At 47.4% G+C, this 25,755-nt stretch overlaps 1 protein-coding gene across 1 annotated transcript in view; it reads left to right on the top strand.

The window, feature by feature from the left end:
* The window catches only part of efnb3b (ephrin-B3b), a 71,862-nt gene extending 53,162 nt beyond the window's left edge, over nucleotides 1-18,700 (top strand). The window contains exons 3-5 of the mRNA XM_071916263.2: nucleotides 11,608-11,700; nucleotides 15,198-15,266; nucleotides 18,261-18,700. Of these exons, the coding sequence (XP_071772364.1) occupies nucleotides 11,608-11,700; nucleotides 15,198-15,266; nucleotides 18,261-18,700 (602 nt within the window). The remainder of the gene's footprint in view (nucleotides 1-11,607; nucleotides 11,701-15,197; nucleotides 15,267-18,260) is intronic.
* The last annotated feature ends 7,055 nt before the right edge of the window (nucleotides 18,701-25,755 follow it).

Here is a 25,755-nt window from a genome sequence, read left to right as displayed (position 1 = left end):
TCGCTCTCTCTTCCTCCTCCTCCTTTTTCACCCCTCCGCTTCCCTTTTTCTTAATTTAGAAACCCCGCCTCTCTCTCCCCCCTCGCCATCTTCCCTTTCGCTTTTCACTTTCTTTCTCTCTCGCTACGTGTCACAGATCGCTGTCACGTTCCTCCCTTCAGACCGTTGACCCACTTCCCTCTTTTTTTTTTGCATCGTTCCTTGCTTCCTGTTTTACCAGACGCTCGTCCTTCACTCCAGCAACTTCTCCCCTTCCCTTTTCCCCCCCTGTTCCTCTGCTCTCCATTTCTCCAAAAGACGTGTAACCTACATATCGAACCTGAGAGCGAGAAATAGGCCCAACATTGTTTGACCGTATGTCCTTCAAAGAGGTTTGTTTCACTATTACTTCACCTGTGATGTTTCAAGTATTTCTTCAAAGAGGTCTCAATGTTATCGAAATAGAGCTTCAATACTGTCTCAACTGTGGTTGGACTGATATATTGATTTGGCCTTTTATTAAAAAATGGATCAGTGTTGTCTCCAATATGATGGATATGATGCAGTTTGTTTAATTACATATTTATTGTGTGATTGATGGAAACCCTTAGCCTGAATTGATTGTCATTGTGATTGATATTTTGATCAGATTCCACAAAAGTATACAGGAATATGTTATTATTATTGCCCTAAGTGAGTTTTAGCATCCAGTCTACTTTGAAATTTTTTGAACTTTTTTGGCATTAAAATTGTCAAATTTGAAGATATTGAATATCAGCACAAAAAATTGGCAGCTTCAATCCATAAATATTTATATTGGCCTCCGAAACCCAATAAAGGTCGAACCCTAGCCTCCACTCTCTCAACATTATTTTGCCAATTTTTCAGCATTACCTCCGCATCGTCTGAAAGTCACCATCAGCAGCGTTGCTACAAAGTTGACTCAAAGTCACTTACAATAGGAAGATCAGACAGCTCACTGTCCCAAAGGGAAGTTTTGGTTTCAGACACACGCGGCGTTTCGCGGGTCGCTTTCTAGTCGCGGGGTTTGAACCCTCCGGCGGAGCGGAACGCATGCGGCGAGGGTCGCCCTCCTCCGCGTCTTCGCGGGCGCTGTAATCCTGCAAGGACAGACAATGTCACAGCCAGGTTCTGCCTGAGAGGAAGCCCCTACAAAGAGGGGACGGCGGGAAAGCTGGAAACATTATATAATTGAAAGGAGTGAAAGATGCTGGGGAGAACAGGGAAGGCATGAGATACCGCAGGAGGAGCAGAAGAGAGAGTGATTGACGAAAGAGGCTCCTTTTTTATTTTTTTCTCCCGTAGATTAAAGTATGACAAAGTGATGGGAGACGTGAAACGGCGAGTTAGGTGTATCTTTCTCCTGTTTTTCCCTCTTTCTGCACAGAGCTGGAATTCAGACTGTAATTGCACCAGTAAATCAGGCTAATGTGAGACTGCGAGCTTGGATTTAGTGAGTGCGTGTGTGTGCATGTACATACGAAACGATCGTGTAAGTGTGTGTGAGGGTTTGCGCGTGTGTGAGAACATCAGTTTGTGTGGGTGGCATAGCCTATGGGATGTCATGGATAAAGTGCGGAGGGGTGGGTGGGTGGATTGGGGGGGATTTACTGGCCCAAAAACGACAACAGGACGAATGATGAGCTAATGGGGGCATTAATGTGTGTGTGTGTGTGTGTGTGTGTGTGTGTGTGTGTGTGTGTGTGTGAGAGAGAGAGAGAGAGAGAGAGAGAGAGAGACAGACAGACAGAGAGAGAGAGATCCCTCCAGTCCTATTAGTCATGAGGTAACCATCATGGTATCCTGTTACCTGTGCTGCCTCTCCCTCACCCTCGCCCCCTTCCACTGGTTTTGCAACAGGTGTGTGTGTCTGTGTGTGTGTGTGTGTGTCTGTGTGTGTGTGTGGCCACCTTGACGAAACACTTAGCTCCGGTCACCGTGAGCCAGGCCCTGAGCCAGACAGGGGAGAGACACACAAGGGGAAAGAAAAGAGAGAGACAGAGCGAGAGAGAACGGGAGAAAGAGAGAGAGTGAGTGATGGACTTCGCCGGTTTAACCCAGATCCAGGCAGCCGCGGGAGGAGTGGACAACCGGAGGTGTTTCGGTTTTATTCTGGGAGCGACTTGGGAATAAGAGAGGCTGGGAAAAAAAAAAAAAAACATGAGCAAAGAGCGGGGGAGAGAGAGAGAGAGAGAGAGAGAGAGACATGGAGGAACGACGAGGCTGGCGCTGACCCATTTCTCCAGGCCTCCAATCTAGTGGCTGATATAATGGGGAACGGCTACCCACACACACACACACACACACACACACACACACGAACCTTAAGACGGACACACGCCGCCAGACACCGGCAGACAAGGACACACACCGACAGACAGACACACACACACACACACACACACACACACACACACAGAGCGGGGCCTGCAGACAGCCAGATTCACACCGATAGCTTCAAGTGTCACTCTTCGTTCCTTGCGATTGCGGCGAAACCGACAAACGGCGCTGCGAAATACCAGCATCCAAAACGCGACCGCGAACGCACCACCCGCTCAGCCGCTTCTCTTTCAAAGCACGCTGCGTTCCCTGCCTTCGGAGAGCTCGCGTTTACAGTTTAAGGGGGAAAAAATCAGTGCTGCAGAAGTCATTCAGGGATTCGCTGATAAGTAGTCATTAAGTATTGATAAGCAGCCATTCAAGTATTCATTCAATATGCATGGAGGTCCACTCCGCAGCGCGCTTGACAGGGATTGCAGGGATAGCAGTTTTCTCGTAGGTTTCGTGTAAAGTCGGCGGTTGGATTGGGTTGTAGTCGCTCTCTTTCTGTCACACACACACACACACACACACACACACACACACAAAACCACACAGAATGCCCTCGCTGCCCCGGGATGGGAACATTGACCCAGTTGTTAGGAACATTGGTCGTGACTGTCCTACATGGCTAGCACTTTACTGACGTTACACAAGGCTCGTCCGCCCAGTCACTAGGCCTCTTTTTCTTTTTTAATGGCCCGGCTCCCTCTTTCCTTTCTTTCTTCTTCTTTGCTTTTTTTTTTCGCCGTCTTTTTACATCCCTCGCTCCCTCGCTTTGTGCCTGCCTGTCTTTCTCTCGGTCCATTATGCATGTCTTGCATGTCGTTCGCCGTGTATTATTTTTGGATCCGCCGGCCCAAATTTATGATAAAGGCTCTCACCTTCGCTCGGCCTTGTTTTGTTTCTCGTCATTTAATTATGAGAGTGATTTTTTTTTTTCACGTGCGAATAAATCAGTCGAAATCAGACTCTGCTTTTCTGTCTACTGCTTCCTTTCTCTCTCTCTCTCTCTCTCTCTCTCTCTCTCTCTCTCTCTCTCTCTAGTATAGAGGCTATAAGCAGCTTTAGGAGGTTGTGTGTAGATTGTTTGTTGATGCGGACAGACATCGGCCATACTGTATTAATGTTGCAGCGGTCAGCCATGATTAACCCCCAGTGCATCACACCGGATTATCGACTGTAGGCTCGCTCTCTCACTCTCACACACACACACACACACACACACACATACTCTATATGAAACATCTACACATACGAGAGCGCACAGACAGACACGTGCAACATGGGCAGCACATGTACAGATGCACACACACACACACGCGTAGAACATGACAATATACACAACTGGATTATTGCTATAGCCCAAACACAATGCTGTGTAATAAATCTAGATCTGGATTTAGTCCGAGGCGAACAACAAACGTGACAGCAGCAGGCAGCAGCATTGTTCAGGCCTCCGACAATATTTATATTCGCTGCCTCAGAACTAACCTACAAAATAGCAGCGGATCTGTCACATGCAATCAGGCTCTCAGCAGTGTGTGTGTGTGTGTGTGTGTCAAACGCAGGTGCATTCCTCACTCTAGTCCTCCTGTTTTGAACTCAGGGGTCGATGGAGACGGGGAGGGGGGCGGCTGCTGTGGCCCAGTTTGTGTGTGACTGTGTGTGTGTGTGTTTTTGGTGTTGGAGGTTAATACGATGTGATTCTGAGTCGGCCACCCCCAAAGCACAGGGACGTTGAATGACGAAGAGATGGAGGGAGAGATGGAGGGAGGGATGGAGGGAGGGAGGGAGGGGTAGAAGAGAGGGAGAGTCCATGAGGGAAAAGGGGCGGGGGGAGGTGGGGGGGGAGGGCAGAATGATTGTAATAGAATAGGATGGATGGAAAGCGAATAACTGCAGAGAATTAAAATGTCATCGAGCACAGAGGAGAGATCAACCGCACGCAAGCAGAGACACTGAGATCATTTTCCCCCTGTCGCATCGTGTGTGTGTGTGTGTGTGTGTGTGTGTGTGTGAGAGAGAGAGAGAGAGAGAGAGAGAGAGAGAGAGAGAGTTGCGTGTGTGTGAGTTGATGTCTGGGTTTTGAGGTAATGGTGTCTCTTCTATGGAGGCATGTGTGAAATTGGGTGTTTGCGTGAGATTCCTCTCTGCGACTGCACGCGGGTGTGTGTGTGTCAGTCCATACGTGTGAGTCTCTGTATGTGTGTGTGTGTGACCCATCATGTGAGTTTAACCTGTGACCATGACTGTCTACCTATAAGTCTGTCCAGTTCTGCAGTAATTTGACCCGCTGCCTCTCTTTTATCTCTCACACACATTCATATACTCAAGCATGGAAGTAACAGATTACAGTTACACTAGTTATTGGAATGGAGTGGCTTTTTAGTACTTTTCTGAGTATTTCTTGACATTAATTTTACTTTTACATAAGTATGTTTTGACTGAAGTACTTCACTACATGTTAAATTGCATCCATTAGGGAAAACAAATTACTAAAAAAAAACAAAAAAAAAACAAATGACTTCATTCTTCTTTACTGTAATCAAGTAGCTATTTTGTTCACTTTTTTTGAGAATTTTTATGGCTAGAAATTGTACTTTTACTTAAGTATGGTTTGACTGAAGAATTGTACTTAACTATGTTATAAATCGCATCCATTACATGGTGCAAATATTCTAGATTCTCCATAGGCACTTATGGTAGTTGTAACTTGACCAGTTGTGATGCCATTAGTTAGTAATTTAACTTAACCATATCTATTTTATTTTGTAATTTTTTTTTTTATTATTATTAGTTTGAATTCTCTGTCCTCGTGCCCTTTTAGCACTGCAAAAAAAGAGACTAAGAGACTTTTATTCTTTAAGTACATTTCAAATGAGCTACTTTTTACTTTTACTCAACCAGATTTTTACACCAGTCATTTTACTTTTACTTAAGTAAAATACCTGCAAAGTAACCACAGTATCCTTGAGTGTGATACTCTTTCCACTCCTGCATTAACTCTCACACACTCATCCTACGTCCTAAACACACACACATACCAGCATGTCGGCGTGCAACAGAGGCGCCAAAAGCGCAGACATTTCTGTCTTGTCCTTGTTTGTACTCGGCCCCAACGTGGATCCAGTGCTACCACAACACCGTCAACAATACGCCTTTGTCTGCAACAATGGAACGAAAAAAAACAAAAAAAAACAAAAAAAAAACTCCTGCACCCTTTGCAGAAAAACAAGTTTGGAAAACCTCATGCTATGTTGGAAGTAATGGTGCGTTGTGTATTCAGAGGTGGAATGTAAGTGAAAATAATACTCGGCCGCTGTGTTTTTTGGAGGGGGAGCTAAAATAATGCCCGTTCTGTTTCGGTACACAAGTTAACCCACACACACACACAGACACACACACACACACACACCCAAGCCGCTGCGGCGAGGTAATGGCTCGCGATAGCTTCGTTAATGCGTCATAGCCAGGTTATAAAAGCGTCATAGGAGATTTATGAAGACGTTTTTAGTTACAGGAAATTTCGGGGGCTAGATCCAGGATTTTTTTTTTCTTTTTTTTTTTTTTTAGGAGCCGGGTTGGGTGGGAGGGAGGGAGGGAGGGAGGGAGAGGGAGGTGAGAGCAAATGAATCCTTCAGCTTTCCCTCAAGGGAGAGGGGATCAAGTTATATGCTCTTCATCATCTCGATGACACAGGCGTAGCTCATAGACCCTCTGGAGAGTGAGGACTACAAATTTGAACAGGAAGGCGACTGTAAATCGTGCCCCCCCACCCACACCCTGCCCCACCCACACACCCACACACACACACACACACACCCTGAGTCAGCCCAAGTGACAAACTTAGTTCCTTGGTTGTTTTTGCAGAGTGTGGTCCAAAAGCCAAACAAGTGGAACTAAAAGGGGGATTTTAAAGGCAAAGCTACTGTGAAGCAATGCATTGGTTTTAACTTGATTTGCACAGATGGGAACACTTCGTACTCACACACTGACACGAATACACACACACACACACACACATTCAAACCACTCCAGCCTAAGCATGCACCAGGGTGCCGGGGGCAAAACAAAACACCCACTTGCGTTTCTGTCTTTCACGTTCCATTTGCATATGTGATACTGCGTTCGTTAACCTTACACACGCGACGCGGCGAACACGCCATCGCACACCAGAGGCGAGCGGGGGCGCCGCCGCGCTCGTACGGCGGCGAGAGCGAGCTTTGTTCCTCCCCGGCCCTTGTTTGCTTGTTTATTTATTCCATTTGTCGTTTAATCTGCTCTTTCGCTCCGCGCCACGTTCCCGTCTTGGCTCCCTTTAATCTAGCTGTCATCGGAAAAGATGTTCCCACTTCGCGCTCAAGGCATGTGTGTGTCTGTCTGTGTGTGTGTGTGTGTGTGTGTGCGGTGGCTAGCTTGGACTGATGCAGGGCCGCTGCCACACAGTGTATGTATAGCATACACACACACACACACACAGATGCACAGTGAAATGTTGTTTATAACTGTGTATATACAGTCTAACCCGCTAATGTCTGATTCACATTCTGTAGAAACAAACTTTGGGATGCCAATGCAGTTTATGTATACAGTCTGCTACACACACACACACACACACACACACACACACATTTGTACACTCTGAAAAAGGATGCGTCATTTTAAGTGGTTACTTCAAGCATACCAGGAGGCCTACATAACAATTCCAACTAATAACACCATCACAGATTTTTTTAACAATCCCGCCCGTCTGCTCCTCCCATCGTATAAAACCTGCAACTACACAACTTCCACAGCGAGTCTCAACATGGGACAGCGGTGTATTTTTAGGCATTCACCCCTGAAAACCCTGTCGCCTCTTCCTAAGACACCATGGCTGCATCCCGCTGGCTGGAACTGATTCATTTTTGAAGAAAGTCAAATTACGGAACAAAATGTGACTTTAAAAAGCAGCAAAAGACAAACGAGACTCAAGGATGAGTTGAACATAACAAAACACGAATGTACACAAATTCCTGTTTCTCCGTTCATCTTGTACGGAGGGATGGGGGGAGAGGAATGGAGAGAGAAGGTAAGAAGTTGAAAAAAGTAGGGATGTGATTTTACATAACATAACGAAGGCGGAGGAGAAGCGCGGCCCCCCCCCCCCCCCCGACACTGACCTTGGTGTAACGGGGAGAAAGAGAGAGAGAGAGAGAGACGCTCACACACTCCAGGATCTTCTCCACAGACTAGATACACACTCCGCCCCCCCGCCCCCCCGCCTGCTCGGCGCTGTGCAGTCTGATCGAGGTTGACTGCGGTATTATTTCATTAATTAAGTTTTTCCACTTCCTCCGCCTCTCCCTCCTGTCTTCCCGTCGAGCGAGGGTGGCGGAGCGACGCCCTTCCTCTCCTCCTGTCCTCTGGCGCTCCGCAAATCTCTCCCCCCCCCCCCCCCCCATCACTGCTGATCATTGTCTCAATTACTCATCCCTCCTCTCCTCCCATCCCTCCTCTCTCTCTCTCTCTCTCTTTCTCCTCTCATCTCATCCCAAATTGCTCGGCGCGCTCTCTCTCTTTCTCGCTCTCGTTTCCCCTCTCTCTCTCTCTCTCTCTCTCTCTTCCCAAAGTGAGGTGGGAAAAGATTTTGAGGCATGCCGTTCCTACATCACTCTCTCTCTCTCTCTCTCTCTCTCTCTCTCTCATCAGTGCCTCCAGGATTTCACAGATTTCCTGTGATTATTGCGACCTCGATTTGGTGGCATCTTTTTTTTTTTTTTTTTTTTTTTTCCCAAAGTGCAAGGTAATTTTCAGTGTTTTCATTGTTGAACAAGGAAGATGGGGGGGGGGGGATTTTTTTCAATTCAAGGACAAAGCAGCGATGATCTCTTTGTTCGCTTTTGTTCAGTAAAATGGTGAAAGATTCATGAAAATTGTTGCCCCCGGTAACGTTTCTAATGGATTTAAGGGGATTTATGGTGTTATAGTACACCGTTTTAACAGAAATTGCCGGCCTTTGTGATATTTGTGACCTGTTGATTATGATGTTAAAAAAAAAAAAAATAGCTTGCATTTGCAAAATCACATTCGCAGAGGCTCTCTCGGTTCAATTTGGCTCTCCTGCTTTTGTTCTCTCTCTCTCTCTCTCTCCCTCTGTCTCTCTCTCACTCTCTCTTTCTGTCTCCCTGTTCTTTGTATCCATTACCGCTCCACTTTTCCATAATGGAGACATTAGAGTCTTTTATCTCCCTGCTATCTATCAAATCATTTTGATTCTGTCTTTACTTTCTGTTTTTAACTTTTCTACTTTCTCTCTCTCTTCTCTCCCCTCTCCTCCCCTCTCTTCGTCCAATCGGGCCGCGGGTCATCTCCATCGTCTCGCATCGCCTCCCGCCGCCATCATATCAGCAACAGCTTGTCACGGGCAATCAGTCTTCCCGCCTCCCCTTCCTCCCGCCTCCTCCGCTTCCTCTTCCTCACCTCCCTCGTCTCCCGTCACCTTCTTGTCCTCCTTCGCGTGTCAGGCGATATTACTCTCTCCGAATTCACAGCTCTCCGTCTCTCCCTTTCAGGCCAGTTCAGGCTAGTTTTCTCCTCCTCCTCCTCCGTTCCAACGATCAGCGCTGCTAGCCCTCCGGTTTAGGTCACTTTTAGCCATATATCCCCCTATCCTCTCATTCACCACATCCCTCTTTTTTTCTGTTTGTACATCTTTCCATCCTCCATGTAGTAGAGGGAAAACCACCTAAACTACCAGCGTTTTTAGTTGTGAAATAGTGTTTAGCCTCCTGCTTAGGCTGATATTTAGATGTGATGAAAATTCACTGTGTATATTTTAGTAAATACAATGAGACTGATGTAAATTACAAGAAAATAGGAGCTTTTCAAGAAAAATAACATATTAATTACTTACTTTTTTAGGGTTTTTTGTTTATAATAATGGTCGTTGGCCTGATGATGATCAGCAAAAGGGTTTAGATGGTTAGATTTGGTTCAGCAAGGATCTAAATATATGCAGTTTTGATGGGAACCTATGAGCAGGTGAATGAAGAGTAAGCATACTGCAAAAAAAATCAATTTTACATATGCTTGAGTTGAACAAAAACACATTTAAAAACAGCATTGAGAATATATTTTGGACACTAGAAATATACATTTTCTGCAGTTACATCCAAAATATATTTCAGTCAGTCAAGATATATTTTGAATGAATGTCATCGACAAGCCCAAATACATTTTTGAAGGATATCTCTAAACATTAATAGGTGGGAAATGTATTTTTGTTCCATATGGGTACCACTTTTGGTATATTTTTCCCCTTTACGTATATTTCTACGTTCTTCATATATCTCTCTATCCATCCCCGCTCTCCCCGCTCTCCCTCCATCCTGCTGTCCTCCCTGACCTCCGCCTGCTTCTCCTCCTCCTCCTGCTTTCACACTCTCTGTCCTGGAGGGATGGAGGGAGAGAGAGAGAGAGGGAGGTGTGAATGAGAGGCAGCTTTACTTCTGACACCTCCCTCTCTCTCTCTCTCTTTCTCGCGCCATCCGCCATCCGCCATCCCTCCCTCTCTGCGTAGCTTCAGACAGGCTAATCTATAGCCTGAAGGGAAAGAGCAGGGGGAAAAATGTTTTTTTTTTTTTAAGGAGGCGAGGTGAGGGTTAGCCCCGGAGGCTATAACGGGGAAAAATAAGGATAGACAGAGGCGGGTGGTGTGCGGAAGGAAGGAGGGAGAGGAAGAATACGTTTACCGCTTTTTTTTTTTTTTTTCAGCCAACATGCTTCACATCATCCGCCGAAGCTTTAAAGACAAAGATGGAAGTCTGTTTCAAGTTTTCGAAAGAGAGCCTGTTTTTCAAATCTCGTCATCTTATCGTCTGGAAGTTTGTGTACTTTGGGCCTAACGCTCACAAACGATTTGAGGTTGGCGGCGCCGCGGCGGCGGAGGTGTGAATCCGGCTTTCCTCTTATCCCTCCGCCCCTTCGCCCTCCTCTTCCTCCGTGCTTCTTCCCTTTGTCTCTCCTCTCACACTGCCTCTCCGCATCTCCGTATTCCCATCCCTCCGCCCTACGTCTCTATTTTTCCTGCTTCATGTTTCTCTCTCTCTCTCTCTCTCTCTCTCTCGCCCTCTGTATTCCTTCCTCCTCCTCCTCCAGCCTCTCTGACCTGCAGACCTGTGATCTATAATACATTCTCTGACATGCTTTATGTAAGAGGAGGTGTGAGATTGTTACAGGGATTCATGTTAACACACACACACACACACACACACCCTCTTGCCTATGCTCTTGGTCAGCACCTCTTTGTTCTTTCGGGTTGTGGGTTTGATTCCCAAACAGGAATACCAAAGGCAAACTGGATATAATGTAAATTTAGTGTAAATATTCTCAATCTAACACTGTGTAAATAAAACATTTAGATACATAAAGGCACAATCCTGACTTTGTTTGACCATATTGATGTCAAGTGCATTCACACAGAGTTTGGCTTGAAGATGGAGAACAACTTTCATAACCCATCTTTACTCCAAATACAGTTTCTGCTTAATGTCTCCATTCATTTCCAATGTAAGCAAACCTTTTTATAACCTCGAAATGCATGTAAAAATCTGTTTTTATGCTTTCGGCGCTTGTATCAACAGCTCAGTCAATCAAATTGAAAATGAAAAAAAAAAATCTCTTTAATTCACTTAATTGAAACACAAACAAAGCCAGTAATGGGGCATTACCGAACACACAGTGTTCATTCAACGGAGTCTGTATTCCAACTATTCAGGTCCAGTTCCTTTCTACACATAGTCTCTTGTGTCTCTGGGGCTCTATTTATTTCATATGAGCCCTTGATTGGATTACCATCCCCTTTTCCATCGGCCAGTCTGTGCCTCTCCACCCCCCCACCCCCACCCTTCCTGATATTTGTCCAGTCCCAAGTAGCAATTGCAGTTGATTGAAGCTGGTTGAGTCCATGCGGCGCGGCGGGGGTGTTAATGAATTCCAGCGGGCTGCTAAATGAGGACTTATTAAAGAGCCGCCGCCGCGTAGTTTGACATTTCAGAGCTTCTGGTGGAGTTTTTAATCGCTGCCTCTGCAAATGTCACTCGTTGACTCTCTGGAATGGCCGACCATATGAATAGAAGCCATTGTTGGCGTTGGCTATAGATTGAGAGAGAGAGAGAGAGAGGGGTGAATTTGTGTGACTTTAACACATGGGTTTCCTGTGTGTGTGTGTGTGTGTGTGTGTGTGTGTGTGTGTGTGTACCACCCTGCTAATTGTGTGATTTTGTGTGTTCCCCCCTCCTCTAGCTACGTCAGATGGGACGCGCCAAGGCCTGGAGAGCATGAGAGGCGGAGTGTGTGCCACGCAAGGCATGAAGGTGGTCCTCAAAGTGGGACAGAGTGAGTCCTCTTACCTCACACTACTCTCTTTTTCTCACACACACACACACACACACACACACACGCACACACACACACACATATACTGTACATACTCAGGCTCCCACTCATGAACTCTCTCATACACACAATGGCTGGAATTCACCTCACATGGACTTTGTCTTGTCTCTCTCTCTCTCTGCTCTCTCTCTCTCTCTCACACACACACACACACATACACACACACACACACACACACACACATTGTTACTCATGCACCACACACAGTTGCTCACTTTACATACAGTATGAATACCATACATTGTTTACAGTACACCTTATCTCACATAATCTCCCATCTATACAGCACAGAGCAATACGCATTCATTACAGCATATGTTATCTGACAAGCATTTCTCTCTTGTCTTCCACTTTCTCACACATACACACCTGCCTACTGCTGTGTGTGTGTGTGTGTGTGTGTGTGTGTGTGTGTGTGTGTGATCTCCTCACTGAACATATTAGAGCTCATTAAGTGGTGAGAACAGCGGAGAGGTGTAGGATCAGTCAGCTCTAATGAGGCCTGTTGACTTCTCTCTCACTCTGCCTTTTAAGTACTACTGACTCATGCTGGACACACACGCGCGCACAGACACACACACACACACACACACACACACACACACACACACCAACACACACTCAGGTATGTACAAGCACAAACATATGCTCACACATTCAAGGACATGGACAAATACACTACCAGTCAAAAGTTTGGACACACACATTTGTCTTTATTTTTACTATTTTCCACATTTTAGAATAACAGTAAAGACATTAAAACTATGAAATAACACAAATGGAATTATTATATTATGATTATAATATTATAATATTATATTTGTCTAAGAAACACATTTCAAGCACTTACGCATAAAGATAAAAACGGCTTTAAGATAATAGAAAACAGTACATTCAATCAGGTGTGTCCAAACTTTTGACTGGTACTGGACACACACACACACACACATATATATGGACACACACTGACATACATATAAAAACACAAATACACCCATATAGACACATACACATGGGCCCACACACATACAAGCACACATACACCCAGATAGACATGCACACATGCGCTTACACACACCTGAACACACACACACACACACACATACCCACGCAGCAAACCTGCCAGCCAAAGCGTGATAACAAAATGACTGCATTCTGCGTTAAAGCACACAGTCAGTGATTTTTAATGACTCATAGCTGCACACGCTCATAATTTTGTTGGGGAAAATATTCACAGGTAATGACCCTCACATGCAATCTTTTCAAAAAGCAGCAGTGAAAAAAAAAAAAAAAGAAACGGTCCATTTAAGCATTTTCACTGACCTGCACATTCCTACACATAATGGGCACCTGTCCTTCACACGACCCCCCTCACACACACACACACACACACACACACGCACACACACTTGCCCATTTCTATTTCTTTAGCCCCAGTGTTATCTGGCCCTGTGTATTGTAGGTCCTCTCCAGCTGAGAGCCAAGTGGCGCTGCTGTGGCTCTATCAGCCCATACCATCAGCATAGTCAGCTCTGCTCTATAGAAATACCACCTCTCACACACACACACACACACACGCACACACACACACTTTTTCCTTCCTCTCTCACCACACAACGTTATGGAAATGCTACCTCCCTCTCTCACACGTACACACTCTTTTTCCTCGTTCTCTCAAAACACAACTCCATACAAGTGCGACCACACGCACACACACACACACACACACACACACACACACTTTCCTCCCTCTCTGGCCACGCAACTCTATAGAAGTGCCTCCTCCAGCCCTCACACACACACACACACACACACACTCTCATCTCTCTCTCGTGTTATCTCTCTTTTCTCTCTCCCTTTTCCTCTGTCTCTCATTGTCTCTCTTTCTCTCTCCCCTCTGTATTTGCTTTTTTCCCTTTCTGTCTTTTTTTTTTTACCCCTTTTTTTATTCAAGCAACATTGCTCACTTCCTTTTCAAATTCCCTTTTTCCCTGTCCTCATCACCTCCCTTTGACTTTGCAGGCTGGCCATCTCTCCTTACAGCTCTCTCTCTCTCTCTCTCTCTCTCTGTCTCTCTCTCTGTCTCTCTCTCTTTCTCTCTCATTCTCTGTCTTTTTCTCTGTCTCTCCACCTCTCCCTATCTCTCTCACTCTGTCTTATCTGCTTTGTGGCTGAAAGGTCACGTCTGTGTTGTTTGTCGTCTAAATAAGCAGCGTGCCGCCTCATGGAGATCTCTGATGAGATATGGAGCTCTGCTTCGCTCTGAGGAACACACACACACACTCACACACACACACACTTGCACTCATGCCCCACACACACACTGACCTGTCTTCTCTTATTTTATTCTTTATCTGTCTTGCTTTCACTCTGTCTCTTTGTCACAGAAACACACACACACACATACACACACACTGAACCTCCCTCCACTGAGCCCCTACTGACCACACAGCAGTTCCTATTGATCCAGACAGCCCCACTCCCTAACTCCTGATTGGCTGGCTTTCTTCAGCCAATAGCTATAGACTTCTCTAAATGTCAGTACGTATAGGATGATGGCGGGGCGCACACACACATGCACACACACACACACACACCAGTATGTACATTGTGTATGTGTTCATGGCGTGATGCAGGGTTTATGATGTTGTAAGTGTGTGTGTGTGTGTGTGTGTGTGTGTGTGCATGCGCATGTACAGCTTCAGCCATCAAACACATCCCCCATCCTGCATCTATCACACTCCTGTCCCCCACTACTGCAACAGCCACTGCAGCCTGTTCTTCCTCAAATGTTATATGTGGTGCAGAGCTGAACAGGCTTATTGCAACACAAAACTCTAATTTCACAAATGGCTTCAAAGCGAACCAAATGAGTATTTTCCTAACAATTTCTGTCAGCAGCGAAGCAGCAGACGTGCAGCAAGCACGCAGTAAAAAAAAAGTGTGACTTCTACAATGGCTTCATTTGTATGTGTGTGCACACGCGCGCGTGTGTGTGTGTGTGCGCGCATGTGTGACATAAACGCACTTTAATGCCATCGCCATTACAGAGGGCCTGCTAGACAGATGGCCTGATTTAGCGGCTACAGATTACAAGCCGTTATGGCCTTGTGTAAATTCACTGTGGCCAAACAACAAACGACCTCTCTTTAGTTTCCCATTCAAACAAATTGAAGAGCGCTCATACGCGGGACACTGAAGCACAATCAATATGTGCTTTTCCCTATAATGGGAATGGAGCGGGAGGGGAACGCCTGTATTAAAGCTCTTCCCGTCTCTTCTTTTCTCTCTCTTCTGGCGGGCGCTCTCTTTGCCGCTGTCACTTATTTGTTCCAGTTCGGAGAGGAGTTTGCTTATTCTGTTTGAGGAACCCGGAGGCTGTCTTGCTATTTCTGCCGCGCCGCTCATATTCCACCCCGTGTTTTTTCCCTCCCCAGGCCCATATGGACTGCCCCCGAAGAACAAGCCGGAGCAGCCGGCGGGACGCGCCACCAACAGAAACTCAGGTAAGCGGGGAGACCGAACGGAGATAATCCGCCCGCCGATCCCGTCCCGCAAAATGGATGGAGAGAATAAGCAAAGGCTGCTAGATGAAAAGAAAAGCGATGGGGATGAGGGAGGGAGGAAGCGACGCTGTGCGACAGATGGAGAATGTGCAGCGGTGACATCTGTGGATCTCTCTATTTAATTCCATATCTTTCTCTCTCTCTCTCTCCTTCGCCTCTTTCTCTCTCTCTCTCTCTCTCTCTCTCTCTCTCTCTCTCTCCTCCGTTGATTCCCTCTTTCCTCTCCTCCCCGTCTCTGCGCCCGGCCCTCAGAGCTAAGTGCTGCAGGCGGGGAATGGATGGCTAATAGCCGCCTTGGGAGAAGGACAAGAAAAAGAGAGGGAGAAAGAGACAGGAGGAGGAAGGAAAGAGAAAAGAGAGAGAGAGGGGAGGAGGAGAGAGGGCTAGACCGGCGGCGACGTTTCAAAGAGTTATTATTGTCATTAGTTTGGGCGGCCTGGATTCTGTCGCTCCGCTGAGGGAGAGGAAGAAATGAGAATAGCGGAAAGATGAGGAGCGAGAGAGAGAGAGAAAGAGAGGTAGAGGAGTGATGGAACTGAGTGAGCGGGTAGAGTCGGGAGGCACATGAGGAGGAGAAAGAAAAGAATTATTGAAAAGCAGAGAGGGGAAGGGAATAGCGGCGAGAACAAGGAGATGGAAATGGAAGAGAGGCCGGATTCATACTCAAAGTCATTCAGCGGAAGAGAAAGAACACGATTCGCTCTCCCCACTATTCATTCTGGGGTCTCGTTCTTTTTTTTTGTGAAGTCGTATAGTATACAAAACGTGTGAATTGGGCATTCACACATTGTCCAATCACTCTGAATGGAAAGGCTGGCTTAGATGAGATCGGTAGGTGTGAAGTGTCCAATCAGCGAGAACAATGCGCATTGTGCAAGACAAAACAACTAGGGGACCAACATGTGAAATCCTAATTTTGAAAACACATAACGAATTTCACCAGTTGTTTTATCTCTCGGTCGTAAAACATGCTCACACTAGACGATTAGGCGAAGACGTGGAATCACATATATAACCATATAACCGAGATTATCCTGATGACGTCACAACCGCTAATCTCCTACATGAATCCGATCAAAACAACAGACCATGAATGAAACTAACCCAAAAAGATACAGCAAACAATCTTTTTTTATACCAGGCAAAGTATTTCTCCCTGAAATATGAATTACCCTCAAGGAACAGAAGGGGGAAGGAGAGTTGGGTTAAGCAGCAGGAGGAGGAGAAGATCATGATATAACCATGACCTATTCTTTATTTTCTGACCTTTTCTGGACGTCTCTTTCTCCACGGTGAGGAGGAGAAGGGTGGACTAAAGAAATAAGGAAGGGAGGAAGGAAGGAAGATTAAAAAGAAGGCCTCCGAATCTGAACGATAAAAAAGATGGGAAGTCGAGCACAGGGGGGGGGGGGCGAGAAGGGTGGTGGGTGGGGGAGGAGAGGGAGGAGAGGAGGAGAAGTGAAGGAAGAGTAAGAGAGAGGAGGATAATAAAGAGAGCTGGTGAAAGGCGGCGGCCGTAATGGAGATGGAGAGCGAGGGATGTTGGGTTAATGGAGGGAGGAAGAAAGCGGGTGGAGGAGAAGGGAGTGTAATCGACGTCCGGCATTAGCGCTTTGCTCTCAGTCAGTCCGGCGCAGCGGGGGGCCTAGCAGCATGGGGGAAGACGTGTGTGTGTGTGTGTGTGTGTGTGTGTGTGTGTGTGTGAGTGTGTGTGTGTGGTCGGTGTCTATTTGCCTGCATGGTTGTGTATGTCTGTATCTTTGTCTTTGCCTGCGTGTGTCTTCGTCCGTGTGTGTCTTTGCCTGTGTATGTGTGTCTATGTCCGTGTGTGTGTGTGTGTGTGTGTGTGTGTGTGTGTGTGTGTGCATGTTGCAGGGCGCCGGGCCCAGAGCAAGGTAGGTCATTACGTCTACAATAACCCGGAGATAGAGAGAACCACGGAGCGAGGGAGGGTGAGGAACGAGGAGTAGACGAAAGCGAGACGGACAGACGGGGAGAAAAAGAAAGGGATGTGTGCCAAGAATAATGATAGCCCAATCCAAAGACTCTGTATAGCAGAGACTCGCATTACTGGCCTTAACCAGTTCGCCACACACATTCACACGGTCCAATACCGCAGCCGTAGCCCCCCCCCCCTACTCTATAAACACACACACACACAGACACACACACACCTCTAGACCGTCGTCCACCTGCTGAGTTCTGACCCGGCCTCCTGCGGGGAAAACTGTGAGCTCGGAGGCTGTGAAGATCTTAGGTTTCAGGCAGACAGAGGGACCGATCGCCTGACAAACACAGGCGTGCGGAACGACAGACGGTCTGATAAACGGACGCGAAGAGACAGACAGGCAGGCGGAAAGAAAGAGTGTGTGGTCCGCTGGTAGGAGCAGAGCGGTGGGGTTCTCTTCATGTGGCCGGCTGTAATGCTAAGTAAATACTGTTGTTAGGGTTAGGGAAATATAGTGCGTTACCTTGATACACACTGTGGCCTTGCTGGGCTGTCCGCAGGAGTGTATATATACACACACACACACACACACACACACACACACACAGAGCCTTCGGACATTCCTCACTCTTTTATATGCAACGCTGTCCACTTAGTCACATCAATAAAGAGACCGCATATAAGCCTCTGTGAGATTTGCTGCATACTTACTGCATTCCTCAGGGTTAAGTCTCTGCAGCCCTCACTAGCAGAGCTGCACCAGCACCATTACTCATGTGACTGTGGTATAGAGCCATAAGGATCGGTATGTGTATATAAAAGCTCATGAAAACACAAGTTGTGCAAGCAGGCCGTGTTATTGCTCTGGTATACCCGCGATGATTGATATGCGTATGCAAAGCGAAGGAAAACAGGTTGTAATAGGGGCTCGCGACGCAGCGGTTGGTGGAGGAACGCTGTGAAAGCATCCTGTGCTTTGTTTTCAGGTGGCGCCGGGAACTCCACCCAGCCGCGGGGACCCACCAACGGCGTGGGCGGAGGCGGGAACGGCGGGGAGAACGGGCCGCTGCAGCCCTCCAACATCGCCCTCATCGCCGGCGCGGCGGGGGGCTCCGCCTTCCTGCTGCTGGTCACCGCCGTCATCTGCGTGGTGTGCTACCGGCGGCGGCACGCCAAGCACTCGGACACCCACCACCCGCCGCTGTCGCTGTCGTCGCTCACCAGCCCCAAGCGGGGCGGCGGCGGCGGCATCGGCAGCTCCAACAACAACGGCTCGGAGCCCAGCGACATCATCATCCCGCTGCGGACGTCGGACTCGGCCTACTGCCCGCACTACGAGAAGGTGAGCGGGGACTACGGACACCCCGTCTACATCGTGCAGGAGATGCCACCGCAGAGCCCGGCCAACATCTACTACAAAGTATGAGTCGGCCGCCGCCCGGCCGACCGGACCCGCCCACCTCCCAGCACCCACTACCCACCAAACACCCCGCCCCCTCCCTCGCCCCCCAACCCCTCTCCCTCCAAACGCAACCACAGCAAAGCTAGCCATCACGGCCCCCGACCCCGAACCCCTCGATACCACCAGTATTGTCCCCCCTCCCCCCTCCCCTCCACCTCCTTGCCCCGCGAGTCCACAGTTGTGTGTCTAGCTGAATAAACCGCCCCACCCCATTCTCACACAACTGGGCCACTAAGTGTGTGTGTGAGGGCTACGGGGGCGTCCTAACAGTGCATAGCCCTTCTTAACAAGGCCCTCCTGAATGGGCAAGAGACTCTGAGTGCCCCCCCCCACCCACCCCCACTCGTTACTCAGAGCTAAACGAGCCCCCACCAGAGCTGAATTGAAGAGGCGTCTCTACAACGCCGTTAAAAACCTGTGTGTGCGCGCGCACGTGTGCGACAACACACACTCTCTGTCTTTTTTCTAGAAATACGGACCTGGCTTCGGGACTTATCATGTTTCAAAAAAAAAAAAAGAAAGAAAAAACAAAAACTGCAAACCCGATCCCACCTTGTGCCGGAGAACTCTGTTTCCCAGAGGCCCTTGTCTGCCTAGCCCCGCCCCTCAGAGCTCCGACAGCCAACCAGAGACTGGCCCCCCTGACACTAACTCACCAATAGGATTCTAGTTTGTTTGTGTTTGTACGGTTTCTCCTAAGAAAACAGGGGCCTCGGACTCAGCCAATCAACAAGCCGGGCGGCGGTCACATGACCGAGCGCCACGCCTGAGGAGGTCTGACCAATCGAGTCATGGTGACACTCAGAATCTTGTATATTTTAATAATGTGCGTGTGTGTGTGTGTGTGACTGTTTGTGCGAGCGTGCATATGAGCTGGATAATTAATTATGGCGCTGCTGCTCCACACCAAAATGTGTGTGTGCAGCTAGTGTGCTTCAGTACAGCAAGTTTGCATATGAGTTTGCATATGCGCGTGTGGGTTTTAGTTAGTGTGTGTGTGTGTGTGTGTGTGTGTGTGTAAGCTTCGTGCGAGTGCCTGTGCGTATGCGTGCGTTCTTTAGACTTGTCTTAAATACCAAAACACAAAATAGTGAGCGAATATCAAAAAAAAAAGTGAGATTTTTTATCGCTATCAACACTTATAGATTATATATATGAATATCCAGTAAATAATTTCTAGATGTTTTTTTTTTCTATTGTTTTATTATTTTTACCCACTCTGTTAAACTACACTTCTGTTGCTAGACCTTTTGTTACCCGCTGTTTTGTTTTTCACAACTTAGAACGACCTTGTTTCCTTTCCTTTCTCCCTTTGCGTTGTAAATTAATTTAATCCCTTTTTTGTTGTTTTTTTTGTTTCTTTTTTTTATTTTCCTGGTGAACAGAGGTTGTTTCTCTCTCCCTCTCTTCCCTCGCTCATTGACTCCCCCCCCGTCCCCGTCCCCGCTCCCCCCTTCCCCCCCCTCCCCCCCTCCCCCTCTAGGGTCCCTGAACTCTGTGTATATTTTTATAGCTCCTTGTACTATGCTGTAGTTTTGAAGTTTAGACCTCGTTTGTGGAAAGTGTTGAGGTAGAACCATCTATGAAAGTTTTTTTTTTTTCTTCTTTTTTTTTTTTTCAAACGCTTTTTTTTTCCGTCAAAAAACGCAAGAAGAGAAAAGAAGCGAGGGGCGGGTGGGGGTGGGAGTGTGTGTGGGGTGGGGGTGAGTCGAGGCGGTGGGGGGGATGAGGTACGGGAGGGGATGAAATGAAAAAAAGAAGAATAAAGGAAAAAGAACGGGGCGAGAGAGAGAGAGAGAGAGAGAGCGCTGTCTGGGGAGGAGGAATAAAGCGGCGGCTGAATGCAGAACTTTCAAAAAAAGAAAAACGAGAGAGAGAGAGAGAGACGACGAGGAGAAAAGACTGTGAAGGAATTGCACACTAAAAAAGAAAAAGAGACGAGAGGAGGAGGAGGAGGGGGGGGAGGATGGGATGGGATGGGGAGCGGCAGGAGTGAGGAAGATGAAGGATCCCGAGGAAGGATGGAGGGAGCAGATGAAAGAGTGGCTGGGCGAAAAAAGGAGAGGAATCTTTTCTTTTTCGGGACGCCTCCCGAAAAAAGGAGGGGGGGGGATGGACGAGCGGCTGAAACGGATTTTCTGAGGAGAGGAACTCTGACCGTGGAATAAGAGATCTCATCTCACACACACACACACACACACACACACACACTTTTCTTTACGGGGAGGTGGCGCATTTCAGATTTGCTCCTCTTTCTCCACCCAAATTTGAGTTGAAATGCATCTCTGTATATCACACACACGCTCTCTCATTGATTATAATGGCATACACTCCAATTCACACACACACACACACACACACACGCTACCCGCAGACACACTGATTGCGCAAGCACACAGTGAGGGAAATCCCCCAGGCAGCCTTTGCATTATATTTCTCTCTGTTGGACACACACACACACACACCCTAACACAAATTTCACACCTTTTAATGACTGTCACAAATGCCTACTGATTGCATTGAATGGCACACATTCTCTCTCGCTCTGGCTTTCACTCTCTCTCTCTCACACACACACACACACACACACTCACAAAAACGCTGATTGCTTTCATATGACTGTTTCTCTGATTAAGCTCGGTGAACATGGGAGGGATGAAAAGCGCGATTGTGTGCGGTGTGTTTTCTCCTCTCTCTCTCTCTCACACACACACACACACACACCTGACAGTCCCCCAGCACCTCAACCATGGAGGGCAATAACACAAAGCTCCGTTCAGAGGCGCAATACGTTCACATGTGCATACTAATAAAGCTATTTTGTGTCGCTCAAACTTGTTTATGGCAAACGTGTAAACCGGGTGGCTATGGAGCGCTTAGAAACTGCTTTGTTTTTTTGTGTTTTTGTTTTTTTTTCACACACACACACACACACACGCGTTCATTAGGCCTCCTGTGATGTAGCCTGGTTGTGTGTGTAAAGCCAACGCTAAAACCGGACCTTCCGCCACCTCTCAGCTGTGTTTCGTACCCGTATCTAACATGATAGGACGAGCTTATCTTTCATACTTAAGTGTTACATTCGTTCCTAAATGAATTTGTTCAACACATGACGATCTGTTTTTATACCATGGAGGAGTTGGGACTGTGTTTGAGTGTATCGAAAATTGATTTCAAAGATGAAACGAGGGGGAAAAAAAAAAAATCCCTCAAATTCTTCTTTTTTTGTACCACTGCGGAGTTGTGTTATTTTTATGTATACTGTAAGTCTGTGTCTATTTAAACATGCTCAGAATACCTAAAATATCCTCCAAGCCAAATGCCGTTGTCTGTCCACTCTCTCACCTTCGACCGCTCTTTGGAACGCTCCAACCTGCCAAACTGACAGTATTTTATTGACAAATGTCCGCTGCCACGAGTGTGAAAAAACAAAACAAAACAACAAAAAAAAACGCCACTTTCTCGGACTTTCACGGCGCCGTTCTCCGAAGAAGAAGAAGAAGAAGAAGAAGAAGCCACTCCCCTGTTTTCAGTCCATTTCTCCTCTCCCTCTCTCCCCCCCCCTCCTCCCCCCTTTCTCTGCAGAATGTCAAGTATCTCTTGGACTCCAACGTGTTTCTTTTTTTTGGTTTTTTGGTTTTTTGGAAGTTTGTTTTTCATGTTGGTGTTATTTCAAACGTTGTGTCTCTGGCTCTCACTGTTTGTTTCTGACTGGTTTGTTCAACTGGTGTCGGCTTTTTTTTAAAAAAAAAAAACCCATGGACACAGCCGCTGGTTGTCATTTCAAAAAATAGAGAAAGTGTTCTGTTTTTCTGTGGAAGCGGGATGGGTGGGGGGTAAAAGCGGCCACCGCCTCCTCCCTCACCTCTCCGTTGGTTGCGAGTGTGTGTATGTGTGTGTGTGTGTGTGTGTGTGTGTGTGTTTCTTTGTGCCAATAGCCAGCGAGCGGAGGCCGCGGAGCGAGGTGGCTCTCGTACGTGACGTGTTGAGACTTTGTATTTCAGGACACCTCTGTGTTGAGAAGGTTTTTTTTTTTTGTGTCCTCTCCTCCTCTTCCTCTTCTCCTCCTTTCCCCCCCTCTCCCTTGTCCCATCTACTCATCACGATGACCCCCTGTACCCCTTCCCCCTCCTTCCCTTCCCTTCCTCCCCCCCTCCCCCAACACACCTCTAAAGAGAGGAAAAAACTAGTACATTCCTGGTTTGGAAAAAAAAAAAAGGTTGAATAAAAAAAACAAAAACAAACATGTTTAAGCACCACTCTTTTGGTCCCGTTGTGTGATTCATTATTGTGTAAGGGTGTGTGGAGGTCTTTTGTTCTGCCTGTGTGTGTGTGTGTGTGTGTGCGTGTGTGTGTGTGTGTGTGTGTGTTCCAGAGGCCCACTGGTAACCCTGTCTTTAATAGAAGGTCTCTCCCCTTATCTCTGCTCTGGGCTTGTCTCAGCAGGGGCTCTTTCACTGCCTCTGCTAATAATGCTGCCAATTCACACACACACACACACACACACCGGCCCAGTGGTGTTATCAACAAGTTATCAAACCTGGCTTCGTTAGTGTTGAGTGTTGCCTGGCAACGTATCGACAGAGCTGATTTCATTCCCTCTCTCTCTCTGCACCTCTCTTCCTCTTTCCCCCTCTCATTCCCCCTCTCTCCCTCTGGCTTTGTGGCACGTTTCCATGGCAACTGTTAGCGTCTTTTGCTTCCTCACCAAATTTGTTTCATCCGGTCCTCTGTGTGTGTGTGTGTGTGTGTGTGTGTCCGTCCAGGCCTCTCCAGATCACGGTGTGCCATCAGGGTGGCCCAGGGTGAGCTGACCGGGCAGCTGCCTCTGCCCTTTGATCTGTGGTGTGTGAGAGTAGATTACATGCCGTCACACACACACACACACACACACACACGCGCACTGACCCCAACTCCAAATACACAAACCACCACCGCACACAAATGCAATCTGATGCACTTCCTCACACACACACACACACACACACCGGCATTGATCTTGGTAGACACTTGTCACTGCCTCTGCCATGACAACCTGTCGCTGTGATGGAGGCCGAGTACAATGAAGGCTGGCAAACAGTAAACACCGCATCCATTCAGCAGCGCACCGCTAAGGCTGCTGACGCTAATCTGTCTGATGCCCTCAGCCCATGTCACTGCTTCCCTCTGCAGCCATTTTGCCTCCTTCCTACCGAGGGAGCCGAACTTAAATCCACATCCTGCATAATTAGCAGTTTCCCAGTCTAACTACAAGGCTGAAGTCTTCAACGGTAATCTACTTGGTTTGATTGTAAATGAAACCGGTTGTTTATGACACCGTCTGTCCATAGCAAGTCGAAGCCTACGGGGATTTACATGAGCAACACTGCTGCTTTTGTGCAAGTGGCCAACAAGCTCGTCTTTCCCTTACTGGAATGCAAAATTAAGTGAAAACCACCCAGAGCAGCATATGACTCCTTAACCTTTGGGAAATTCGAATGATATTCCAATTAAAAATAACCGCTAATTCAAAAAAATCATTATAATATTCTATAGGGAATCATAGTGTGTCTGTGGTACTCAATTGTGAGCTCATACCGACCTTATTATACTTATTTTTTTCTCCTATGGTATCACTATAAGAAGCAGGGAAAACATGCCAGTGGGCTACTAGTCGATTAGTTCTACCTGCAAAGCACCTGGATGCTCTGTATGCATTTATAATCTACAGCTAACAGTAGAAGTGAAGCGGAAGCTAGCTGCCGACACATCGCTAACTCTAATACCAAACCACTAGTGATAATGTTCCTCGAATGGCTCACCACTGTTGCTAATCCATGGAAACCACCAGCAATATTCCCTTCAAAGAGGAACTAATGCTAATCTAATGGCTGTTAAGCCGTAATGAGTTTGCTTGCTTCTTTCCAGTAGGGTTTATAGGAGGCCTGTTTAGACTATCGGGACTGCTGTGGTCCCCTTATCATTACATGCTCATCATTACTCCTGCTAATCTGTTCTGCTCAATGCGCACACAGATGAATATTAATGCCAGGGAGGATGATAGCCGCGTGTGTGCCGCATGAACACACTCAGACAGATGCAGATAGGCGCTAAAAAGTTGGAACGGCACGCACGCCCAAGCGCACAAAGACGAACACACGCGCGCTCTTGCTTTGCCAGGCGCGACGGGCTGAGCCTCCTCCTCAACTCCACGGAGGAAGGGAAGCTTCACACACACACACACACACACACACACACACACAAACGCACACGCACGCGCCGCTTCCTTCCCCGATACTTTATCACAGCAGCAGAAGGACGGAAAGAGAAAAGAATCAGTTTTAAGTGAAATCAATAGAGAGATAATCCTCTAAATTAGATTTTGAAAAGCTCCGCCGCCGTTGCGCAACTTAAAGCCCAAGGATTGGCCCACTTGACTTACCAACGGAACAATCCTCGAGTAAGACGCAGTTACCATGGGAATGAGCGAAGGTCAAGGATAGGAGGAGAGCGCGGAATAAGTGGGGAGAGAGAGAGAGAGAGGAGAGAGAGGGAGAGTGACGGAGAGACTAGCGCTCTAAATCAAAGGAAATACACCCAGGAATCTGCATACTGAATCGGCGCGGCCGGGGTAAAAGCGGCGTGATTGCAATGTCACAGTGATTAATGTAGTGCAGCATCTCCACGTCCCGAGGAGGCGAGCGGGACGGGGCGGAGGGGCGGCCCGCACCTGACAGATCTGAAATGTCATGTCAGGATTGGAGGAGAGGGAAGGGGTCGAAAGGTCAAGCCGTGTGATTGGATGCCGAGGCCTTTCCTCCGCGCGGCCAGACCTGGAGGCAGACAGATAGCCCAGGCGGAGAGTAATTAAAACTCAGCGGAGGAGGAATTATCAGGAGAAAATCCACGATTTTACAGTATTGATGCTGGCAGCTATTCCTCCATGCCTCAAGATTCCTCTCGCTGCCTTCTCTCTCTCTCTCTCTCTCTCTCTCCTGTCTTTCACCACCTGACGCTCTACCCGTCCTCTCTTTGTCTCT

This window comes from Centroberyx gerrardi, chromosome 23 (genome assembly GCF_048128805.1).
Source record: "Centroberyx gerrardi isolate f3 chromosome 23, fCenGer3.hap1.cur.20231027, whole genome shotgun sequence".
In the NCBI taxonomy this organism is placed as follows: Eukaryota; Metazoa; Chordata; class Actinopteri; order Beryciformes; family Berycidae; genus Centroberyx; species Centroberyx gerrardi.
Note: the sequence above shows the minus strand (reverse complement) of the source record. Positions and strands in the feature narration are given on the sequence as shown.